The sequence below is a fragment of the Bubalus kerabau genome, chromosome 12, assembly GCF_029407905.1.
Source record: "Bubalus kerabau isolate K-KA32 ecotype Philippines breed swamp buffalo chromosome 12, PCC_UOA_SB_1v2, whole genome shotgun sequence".
NCBI classification, from domain to species: Eukaryota; Metazoa; Chordata; class Mammalia; order Artiodactyla; family Bovidae; genus Bubalus; species Bubalus kerabau.
In genome coordinates this window covers 28,903,858-28,915,868 of record NC_073635.1, presented here as the reverse complement: position 1 = coordinate 28,915,868, position 12,011 = coordinate 28,903,858, and the positions used below count along the sequence as shown (strand labels likewise).

General features: G+C 36.0%; 1 protein-coding gene across 3 annotated transcripts in view; it reads left to right on the top strand.

Moving 5' to 3' along the window:
* PDS5B (PDS5 cohesin associated factor B) overlaps positions 1–12,011 on the top strand; it is a 178,935-nt gene that overhangs the window by 135,277 nt on the left and 31,647 nt on the right. For all 3 annotated transcript variants that reach the window (XM_055542385.1, XM_055542384.1, XM_055542386.1), the window contains exons 21-23: positions 733–891; positions 10,073–10,141; positions 11,784–11,920. In XM_055542385.1, the coding sequence (XP_055398360.1) occupies positions 733–891; positions 10,073–10,141; positions 11,784–11,920 (365 nt within the window). The remainder of the gene's footprint in view (positions 1–732; positions 892–10,072; positions 10,142–11,783; positions 11,921–12,011) is intronic.

The window sequence follows — 12,011 nt, the reverse complement described above, 5'->3', positions numbered from 1 at the left end:
AATGCGGGAGACCTGGGTTAAATCCCTGGGTCAGGAACATCCCCTGGAGAAGGAAATGGCAATCCACTCCAGTATTCTTGCCTGGAAAATTCCATGGACAGAGGAGCCTGGTGGGCTACAGTCTATGGGGTCGCAAAGAGTCAGACACGACTGAGTGACTTCACTGTCTTTCACTTTTTCTCTTTGAGTCCCATTGGATCCTTTGTATTAAGCCACCAGTGAGTAAAGAGAGTGAGAATGTGGAGAAGATACAGTGTTCATGTCTGCCTCAGTTCAGGCATGGCATACCTTACTTTCATCCCCATTCTGGTAACCAGAACTTCTGACTGCACATGGAAAAGCATCCTTATGCCCAGAAAGTAGAATAGAAGTAGGTATTGGTGAGCAAAGTGGCTACCCACTCTAGTTTCTTGCCTGGAGAATTCCATGGACTGAGGAACCTCATCGGCTACAGTCCATGCAGTCACAAAGAGTTGTACATGACTGAGCAACTTTCAGCAGTTGCTGACATATTTATATATGCAATCTAAAATATAATTTGGGAAAAACTGAAAGTACTTAAATATGATGCCTTCTAGTCAATAAAAGTTGTCAGTAAAAGTTAGATGTAACTTGAACCACTGCTTATACCATGTATTGAACTTGTGTGGTTTTTATCATTTGTAGATGAGACATGTGACCAGTTTATTTGCATGTTTATGGAGTTTATCATTTTCCTTTCCTCACTTTCAGCCTCTGCATAAGAGCCTAGATCCGAGCAACCTGGAGCATCTCATCACACCACTGGTGACTATTGGTCACATTGCTCTCCTTGCACCAGATCAATTTGCTGCTCCTTTGAAGTCTTTGGTAGCTACTTTCATTGTGAAGGATCTTCTGATGAATGATCGGGTAATTTATGTTTTCTAGATGTGTATTCTTCATAATGCTATCTTCTAAAATTTTATGCAACAAAAAGAGAAGTGGAATGATGTTAATAGCACTTCAGTTTGGTTGATTTGTTTTTAGCTTTTCCCATCTTTTTACCATGCTGCATCTTCATTATAAGTGAAACAACATCGAAACATCTCTTTAGTTGAGCACGGGGCTATGACCTGGAATGTTTTCCTTGATAAATACAAGATATCACCGGATTCTGTCTCTTTCAACTTGATAGGGATGTAAGTTTTGTAATGACATCTATTTTTTAAATATGTGAAGATTGACAGGTTAGTTTGCAGTATGGTTGTCATGATAGTAGTTGTTGCATTTTATACATAAAATAGAGAATTAAAGATCCCTGAGGGAAAATACTGGGGAAAAATACAGTGATTTTCTGTCTCCATTGTGTGAATCTTTGGGGCAGGGTATGTTTGGGTGTCTTGGAGAATTGACCCCTACAGTCATGTGCAGTTTTATGCATGTGTTTGTGTATTTTTAGATATACATATATGTAAAAAAAAAATACTGTAAAACTAGGATTTTCAGAATGGTAAATGAGCGTTGGTTTCAGATTAAAGTTACCAGCTGCATTAGCCCCTAACAAAAGTAGGCCTGTTCTGTGATGCTTTGAGGCAAGCATTGACTTCTTTCTGGCTGTGAAAGTTCTAGAATGCATCTTCTTCCAATAGATTGTTTTCTGTGTTGAAAATCTGTTTAGCATAGCCACCTTAATTAATGATCTAAGCTGGATGTTCTGGATAACTTGCTGCAATTCAGCATCAGGACTTGCTGCTCTACCTTGTGTCATAGAGATGGCTTCTTAAGTATTAGGAACCAATCTCTGCTAGCCTGAGATTTTCCTTCCGGAGCCTCCTTAGCTCTCTCAGTCTTTACAGAATTGAAGAGAGTTACAGCTTTGCTCTGGATCAGGCTTTGGCTTAAGGGAATGTTGGGCTGGTTTGATCTCCCCTCCAGTCCATTAAACTTTCTCCGTATCAGCAGCAAGTGTGTTTTGCTTTCTTGTCATTCACATTTTCACTGGAGAAGCACTTTTAATTTCCTTCAAGAACTTATCCTTCACATTCATAACTTGGCCCGAGAGGTTTAATTTTCAGCCGATAGTAGCTTTTGACATGCCTTCATCACTAGGCTTTATCATTTCTAGCCTTTGATATGAAGTTAAGAGATGTGCAGTGCTTCCTTTCACTTGAACATGTACAGTCCATGATAGGTTTGCTAATTTTCCCAATTTCTGTGTTGTTGTATCTTAGGGAATAGGGTGGCCTGAGGAGAGAGGGAGAGATGGGGAAAAGGCCAGTCCGTAGAGCAGTCAGAACCCACATGTTTACTGATTAAGTTCATTGTGTTAATGGGTGTGATTCATGGCACCTCAAAATAGTTACAATAGTACCATTAAAGATCTCTAGTCACTTATCACCATAACAAATGTAGTAATAGTGAAATCATTTGGAATACTGCAAGAATTATGAAAATGTGACAGAGATATGAAGTGAGCAAATGCTGTTGGAAAAATAGCACTGATAGATACTTGACACGAACCTTCAATTTGTAGAAAACACAGCATTTGTGAAGCCTATTGAGACAATTCTTGTGTTACAGAAAAAGTATGTCAGACAGTTGAATTACAGTAAAAATAAAATTTGTATATTTAGAGTGTGTAATTAGAACTACAGTAAGATAGGAAAGAGAATATGAAACAGAAATAGTATTTGAAGTGATAATGCCAGAAAATTTTTCAAAATTTATGAAAGACATCAAAGCTATACATTCAGACCCCAAGTAGGATCAGTATAACACAAAGCTCACTAGATACATCATAGTAAAACTAGAACCAATCAAAAGCCTTCCAGGGAACAAGACTGTCACCTGACTTCAAGAGAAAAGATTAGAAAATGGAAGATAATGGAATAATAACTTCAAATTATTGAGTGGAAGAAAAGTACCAATCTGGAATTCTAAACCTGGAGAAAATACCCTTTAAAAAGGGAATGCAACATAAACACATTTTCAGACAAAAACTGAGAGAATGAGAGAAAATATTTGCAAATCATGTATCTAATATGTCCATATTGTATAAATCACACGTATAGCTCAATAGCAGAAAAAGAGTTTGATTAAAAAATAAGCAGAGGCAACATTTTTCCAAAGAACTCAAACAAGTCATCAGGAATTGTATGAAAAGTGCTCAACATCAGTAATCACCAGAGAAATGCAAATCAAAACCACAAAAAGATAGGACTTCATTTCTCTTAGAATGACTGATATAAAATAGATAATAAGTGTTGGTGAAGATGTGACGAGAAAGAACCCTTTTGCACTGTTGGTGTGAATGTAAATAGATACAGCCACCATGAAAAACAGTATGGAGAATCTTCCAAAAAATTAAAAATAGGAAAAAAAAATAAATAGAAGCACCACATGATCCAGTAATAAATACTTCAGAGTATTTATCTGAAGGGAATGTGGACACTAATTCAAAAATATCTCTGCACCCCCATGTTCAATGCAGCATTATTTATAGCAGTCAAGACATGGAAGCAACCCAAGTGTCCATCTAATGGATGAATGGATAGAGAAAAAGTCGTGTATATATACAATGTAATATTGATCAGTCATTAAAACCAAAGAAAAAGTCCTGCTATTTGTGACAGCATGGATGAACCTTGAGGGCATTATGCTAAGTTAAATAGGCAAAGATGAATACCATGTGATGTTCCTTACATGCAGTATCAAATTTTAAAAAACCCCAAATAACAGCAACAAAAACTCTCAAGCTCATAGATACAGAGATCCAGTGGTAGTTTTCAGAGGCTAGGGATGAAGGATGTGTGAATTCGGTAAAGGAATTCTAAAGGTACAGACTTCCAGTTAGAAAATAAGTCAAGGAATGTCATGTACAGCATGATGACTATCGTTATTAATACTGCCTGATATATCTGAAAGTTTCTGCTGAGAGTAGGTCTGAAAGTGTCTCATCATAGGAAAAAAATTGTAGCTGTGTTGTGATGGGTAATCACTAGACTTACTGTGGTGATCATTTCACAATATATGTAAATATTGAATCATTATACCTGTAGAACTGATTTGTCATATGCCAATTATATCCTTTAAAAAAAAGAATTATTAATTTGAAAAAAGTGAATAATGAACCTGCAGAATGGGAGAAAATATTTGAAAAATCAAAAATCTGATAAGAGGCTTAAAACTCAACAACAGGACAAACAGCCCAATTTTTTTAAATGGGCGAAAGACCTGAATAGTCATTACTATTAATAGTTATTATGGCTTTTTCGTTTATATTTTTGTATTAAGGTTTGTTCATTGTTTTTCTGGACATGATGCTATTGCGCACTTAATAGACCATATTATCATGTAAACATAACTTTTTGTACACTGGAAAACCGGGACATTGTGTAGCTCGCTTTATTGCAATACTTGCTTTATTGTGGTTGCTTGGAACCATACCTGCAGTATCTCCGAGGTATACCTGTTTCTGCTTGCTCATGCTTCATTTTTGCTTTCTTCTGACCCGTCTTTGAATTTACTCATCCTCTCTTCAGATTTGTTGAGTCTTATGTTAAACCCATAAAATTGAATTCTTAATTGCAATGTTTATATATTTTCTCCTGTAATTTCCTTAGAGTTTTTAAATAAAATTTTTTGTTCCCTGCCAGAATTCTTTTTCTTACCATTTAATCTTTCAGCACCTCTAATTATGTTAAAATTTATGTGAGTTAGTCTCAATATCTGTATCTCCAGTGGCTCTTTTTCTCTGTCTGGTTTTCGCTTGATTGTTGGTCAGGTCTTACTTTGCACACATTATTGTTGATTGAGCTGCATGGTTTGTGTATGAAAAGTTATAGAGATAATTGGAAGCTCTGGATAATTTTATAATTCTTCCAAAGAAGATTTATTTTTGCTTCTGTGATAGGCAGTTGAGCTGCTCTGAAATAATTTTCATTCAATCAAGAATGCAGTGATTGGAAGCTGGGCTTCAGTTTTTTGACAGGCTGATTGTTTTTCTGATCACTTTTATGTTTAGGGTGTTTTTATTTGGGATCCACCCAAAACTCAAGGTTGTTTAACAAGTCAGTCAGTCAGTTCAGTCGCTCAATCATGTCTGACTCTTTGCGACCCCATGAACTGCAGCATGCCAGACCTCCCTGTCCATCACCAACTCCTGGAGTCCACCCAAACCCATGTCCGTTGAGTCGGTGATGCCATCCAACCATCTCGTCCTCTGTCGTTCCCTTCTCCTCCTGCCCTCAATCTTTCCCAGCATCAGGGTCTTTTCCAGCGAGTCAGCTCTTCGCATCAGGTGGCCACAGGATTGGAGTTTCAGCTTCAACATCAGTCCTACCAGTGAATACCCAGGACTGATCTCTTAGGATGAACTGGTTGGATCTCCTTGCAATCCAAGGGACTCTGAAGAGTCTTCTCCAACACCACAGTTCAAAAGCATCAGTTCTTCGGTGCTCAGCTTTCTTTATAGTCCAACTCTCACATCCATACATAACTACTGGAAAAACCATAGCTTTGACTAGACAGACCTTTGTTGACAAAGTAATGTCTCTGCTTTTTAATATGCAGTCTAGATTGACCATAACTTTCCTTGCGAGGAGCAAGCGTCTTTTAATTTCATGGCTGTAGTTACCATCTGCAGTGATTTTGGAGCCCAGAAAAATAAAGTCTGACACTGTTTCCACTGTTTCCCCATCTATTTGCCATGAAGTGATGGGACCGGATGCCATGATCTTCATTTTCTGAATGTTGAGCTTTAAGCCAACTTTTTCACTCTCCTCTCACTTTCATCAAGAGGCTTTTGAGTTCCTCTTGACTTTCTGCCATAAGGGTGGTGTCATCTGCATATCTGAGGTGATTGATATTTCTCCCAGCAATCTTGATTCCAGCTTGTGCTTCTTCCAGCCCAGCGTTTCTCATGATGTACTCTGCATATAAGTTAAATAAGCAGGGTGATGATATACAGCCTTGATGTACTCCTTTCCCAATTTGGAACCAGTCTGTTCTTCTATGTCCAGTTCTAATTGTTGCTTCCTGACCTGCATACAGGTTTCTCAAGAGGCAGGTCAGGTGGTCTGGTATTCCCATCTCTTGTAGAATTTTCCACAGTTTGTTGTGATCCACACAGTCAAAGACTCTACTCTTTATTGGACTCAGAATTCCATTTTCTTTTTCCTTCTAGCTCTGTGACAGTGATGCAAAACATTGCTCAACCTTTAAACTTCTTTCACTTTCAGAATCAGCCATCATTTATATATCAGAAAAGCAATTTTAGTGCCAGGCTCACGTCTCAGTTATTCTCTCTTCAGTACCCATGAACTGTTAGCATCTGGTGATGTTACTCTCCTAACTTTTCTGTTTTTTTCCTGCCCCAGCTAACCACAAAGCACCATTTTACTGTATATTTATCTCAAAACAATGTACTTGTTTAGTCTTGCTTGTTCCTAAGGTTTATGAATTATTTTATACCATATATTGATATATATATATATCCATATATTGATATGTATATCAATATATGGTATATAGTGACTTGCTGTTATCATTATGGATTTGTTTCTTAGAATAACCCTTGATGTTGAATCTAGCTGTAGTTCATTCATTCATTGTGCTTTATTATATCATTGTGTGAAGTATATCTCGTTTTCTTAATGGACACATGGTATATTTCCATTTCTTTCTTATTTTAAACAGTGCTCCCGTGATTTTGTTTTTCTTCTTTATAGAACCTTCCAATGCATATGAGTACAAATTTCTCCAGGTTACATTCACAAGAGTGGTATACTTATGACCATCAGTCTGTACATTTAATTTTTCAATTTATTGCTGAAGTATTTTTCAGAATGGTTGTAAAACCTTATTTCCCTTTCAGCAGCATATGACATTATTGTCAAATTACTTAATTTTTGTCTGTCTAATTAATATAAAGTAATATCTCTTAATTTGCATTTCCCTGGTTACTAAGAATGTTTATGTCTAGTCATCATTCATGTTGCCTCTTTTCTGAAATTCCTCTTGATGTCTTTTGCCTTTTTTTCTTTCTTGGGTTGTTTATGTTTTTATCACAGGTAATCTTTACACACTTAATATTTTTTTCAGGTACATGTTAAAGTGTGTTCATAAAATGTATAAAATCCTATTTATGGTGTGTCTTTCTATTCCCTTCATAGTGTCCTTTGAACAAAAGTTATTAATTTTAATGTAACTAAATTTATCATTCTTTTCTCTTGTAGTTAGTGCTTTTTATATCTTAAGAAATTATTTCCTATGCCATTGTCATAAAAATACTCTCTCATATGTTGTTTTAAAAGTTTTAAGGTTTTCTTTTCACACATAAAATTTTTAATCCATCTGGTTTTGATTTTTTTGCTTTTTTTGTATGCTGTGACTCAAGAACTCCATTTCTTTCTGTTCTCCATTAGGAGAACCAACTTTCCCAGCATAATTTCTAGAATGTTCTCTCCTTCCAATCATCTGCAGTGCTATCATTCTTATACAGCCTGTATTTTTTCCCATTGCTTAGTTTGCTCATCTACAATGTGTCTTTTATTAAAATTTTGTAGTTTTCTCTGTAAGCAGATTTAAATATTTCTCTTATACAGCTTTGTTAGGTATTTCAGTTTTAAGAATTATTTTGTTGGTGGTGAATTTGGGCAGTTATTTTATAGTTTTTAATCTTATTATCTTGTGCTAAACTCTTTTTCACTTTTCATCATAATTATGAGAAAGGCTCATTTTGATTGTTTCCTTATCCATAAATATTTTATTGCTACATATTTTCTTATATTTCTACATGTATTTCCTGTACTTACCTTTTTTCATCTCAGCTTCATCTATCAGTTTTTGAAAGAGATATATTCAAGTGTTCTGTTGTAATGATGAAGTTTTTAATCTTTTTTAAAAAAATCGTTTTTGTTTATTTGACATTATCCTGCTAGTTTTACAGATGTTCATAATTTTGTATCTTATAAGATTAAAGAATTATATGTCAGTAAACTTTTTATTAAAATATTAGTATCCCATTTAACTCCATACCCCGTTTATATGCCTTTTCATCTTAACTAGTATATTTGTCCATTAGTTTTAGATTTTTTGTGTGTTTGTTTTTAGTTTTATTGCATCTATTATTATTATTTTTTTTTTTTTTAATTTTTGAACCTGTCTGTCTATTGATCTTGTGAAAAGAAAGTGAAAGTGAAGTCGCTCAGTCGTGTCCAACTCTTTGTGACCCCATGGACTGTAGCCTACCAGGCTCCTCTGTCCATGGGATTTTCCAGGCAATAGTACTGGAGTGGATTGCCATTTCCTTCTCCAGGGGATCTTCCCGACCCAGGGAAGATCGTACGATGTTTTTTATTTTCTGTTTGTAATAATTTATGCGGATTGAATTTTCTTGTGAATTAAATATTTATGTGGAAGGCATCTTTGAATAATTCTTTCAAACTGGCTTGTAATTTGAAAGATTTATGAAAATATTTTTCTCCCTATTCTTAAAATATTAGAATTCTATTTTTCAACTCTCTTGGCTGTGGAAAATTCAGAACATTGTTTTTTGGCATGTGGTCTTGCCACCAAGAAATCTCAAGTTGATGTGGTTCTTGTTATTTTTGGTAGGTTCCTCTATGGGAGCTTTGGGATTTTGGGGGATGTTCTTAGTTCAGAAATTTCGTCAGTATGTTTCTAATGAGATTCTTTTTTTCATTATTTCCACTTCATGCTTTGAAGGTGCTTCTCTCCTGAAGACTTGGTCCTTAAACTATTTGTAAATAGCTCTGTGTGTCTGGAGAACTTGCCTTCTGTATTGGAACTACCTATCCTGTTGCTAGAAGGTCATCGGAGGTGCTCTTTGACAAATTTCTGTTTCCAACTAGAAATTGTGCATGTCAGGTTGAGGTGAAAATGGGATCTCCTGTGTTCCAAGATTGAGTTCAGCTCTTTGATCACCTTACTTATTGCCTGGCTGCTACTGTAAATTCACATCTCTTGATACTTTCAGTTTATCATCTCAGTATTACTCTATGATTATTCTAAAAAGATGACTTTTTGGAGGGTGTTTTCTGTGTTTTTCTGGAGATGTCAATCCTCTAGCTCTGTTTTTTTGTTTGTTTTCTTTTTGCTGTATATTTTCTGTTTTTTGAAATTTTTCTATGGTTTTGGTTTTGTTTTCTGGGCTTCCCTGGTGGCTCAGACGGCAAACAGTACACAATGCAGGAGACCTGGGTTTGATCCCTGGGTCAGGAGGATCCCCTGGAGAAGGGAATGGCTACCCACTCCAGGATACTTGCCTGGAGAATTCCTTGAACAGAGGATCCTGGCCGGCTACAATCTTTGGGGTCACAAAGAGTTGGACATGACTGACTAACACTGACTTTTTTGCTTCCTAGCCCAGCTACCGGGGTAAGAGGGATGGGTGTGGGGTGGGGTGTGTGGGTGTGAGTGTGTGTTGCCTTTAAGTAGGAAGATACTAATGTATGTTTTCTGTTACTTCAGCTGCAAGCCTTTATATTTGTTCCCTGCTCAGGACTTTTTGCAGCTACCTTTCCCCTTGTTTATGAACTATAGCTGACCATTGAGCAAAATGAAAGTTAAAGCTGCCAACCCTTTGTGTTGTGGAAAAATCTTTTTACAATTTATAGTCAGCTCTCTGTATGTTGTTCCTTGGGCATTTGTGATTCAGTCAAACATAGATTGTGTATAGTGTGTTACTGTAGTATGTATTCACTTAAAATCTACATGTTGGTGGACCTGCACAGTTCAAACTTGTCTTATTCAGGGGTCATGTATCCTTTTTGGCTCCATTGATTTTTATCCTATTCCTTGCTGGCTGCCTTAAATAAATGAAACATTAGTCTTAAAGGGGGTTAAGCAAGGAAGTGTACATAAGTTGTTAAAGTCAGTCCTGTCTCATACTTGCAAAGAACCAACTGGAGCTGGAAGCATAAGGTTCATTTTGGTGCTAGTGAAAACAGGTCTTTCAAACTTTTTGTGTAAGTAACAAAACATAGTCATATATAATGACTGTTGCTGTAGAAGGTAAAGATTTCATTCATTCTCTATATATTAATTACATATGAGAATTTGTATCTTAAAGTCCTTAATTTTTGTTTAGCTTCCAGGAAAAAAGACAACTAAGCTTTGGGTTCCAGATGAAGAGGTTTCACCTGAAACAATGGTCAAAGTGAGTGACATGCACAGATCTGCTGATTTTAATCTACTTAATATACCCTATTATTATTATATTATAGGTGTTAATAGTTCCTGTTATAAAGATATGGCTATTGAAGTAATTCAAGTTTTTATGTTTCTTCTGTGACATCCTTTGGGCCATGAGAGTATAGGGTGATACTGAGAAACCTGAGACTTTGGGGAGCTGCACATAATATAGTTTGGAAAATAAAAAGAGTGAAAACTCCTTCCATGTTACTTTTTCTTAGATATCAATATTTTAATGGCAGAAGACAATGCTGGCTTTAAGTACCTTCTCCTTTCAGTAAAGATGGTCATCCAGGTTTTAAGACTGTTGAGCATGGCTTCCCAGGTGACGCTAGTGGTAAAGAATCAGCCTACCAACGCAAGAGAAAGAATCTGCCCGTCAGTGCCCGAGATGAGGGTTCGATCCCTGGGTCAGGAACATACCCTGAAGGAGGAAATGGCAACCCATTTCCAGTATTCTTGCCTGGGAAATCCCATGGACAGAGGAGCCTGGCAGGCAACAGCCCATACAGTCACAAAAGAGTTGGACATAACTGAGCATGCACGCACATCTTTTCCATGGGATTTGATAAACTTTTTTATTTAAAAAAATTTAACCTGTAATTTCTTGAGTTAGGAGTTGTATATAAAAGATTGCTTATCGCTTCTGTAGAAGTATTACTTCTCTAAAACCGTATGTAGTCTGTAATATAGACCTCAGTCTGCTACCCAAGGTGTGAAGGCCAAGAACAAATACATTAAATATTGTTTTTCTAATTATACTTTCTTATAAATAATTTTGTTGTATATTTATGTTTCATACTGTGAACTACTTTTTCACATTATTGCAGTTTTAGATTCTGATACTGTTTCTCCAGACCTGTAGGGCAGTCTTCCTTTAGCATCATTGAATGATGCTGGAAACTTTTGAGTTCAAGTATGAAACAGTTTTCTCTGCATTGGTCTCAAGCAGCAGTTTTGTATAGTTGGACAACACTGTATTAGAAGGCAGGCTGCCTGCGCTTAAGTTCATGGTTACGAAGTGGCCAAGGAAGAGAATCTGAAGAGTGTAAGCCACATACCATAGTCTGAAACCCATTTAGCTCTGAAGCTTCAGATCTATAAAAAGTAAGGTAATATGTAAAAAAGAGAAAATGTGTTGTACCACTTCAGAAAGGGTTGTTCCAAATATTAGAGGCAGTAACAGGTATTAAAGTACTGATATTAAGTACTGCATAATTATGAAAAATGCAGTACAAATGTAATGTGGTATAAACTCTTAGTTTATAAACTCACAAAAGATGAAATATGATTTGCATTTGGGAACTTTATGGATTAGGGAAGTTAACATGATTTTACTGTGGATTCTAAAGGGTAGAGTGTTGGAGAAACATTTTTTAAAAAGCAGGAAGAACCAGTTTTTAGATAAATCATTCGTCAGTTACCAGGAGGTGGAACGTGAGACATTTTTAAAACATTCAGTTATCCTCACACATGCAAATAAAAATAATTTTTTCTTTCCTATTCTTAAAACGCATCTATTAAAGACATTTCTTCATTCTTTCTCAAAGCTAACATAGAGTTTCTTTGAACAGTAGCAATGTTGTGTCAATTTGTATTTTAAATAGATTCAGGCTATAAAAATGATGGTTCGATGGCTACTTGGAATGAAAAATAATCACAGTAAATCAGGAACCTCTACTTTAAGATTGCTTACAACAATATTGCACAGTGATGGAGACTTGACAGAACAAGGGAAAATTAGGTATGTAATTACAGCTTCAGCATTCTTTGGATTACACAATATGTTAACATCTGATGTAGTTTTTGAATGATGGTTTCTTTTTAAACAAAAT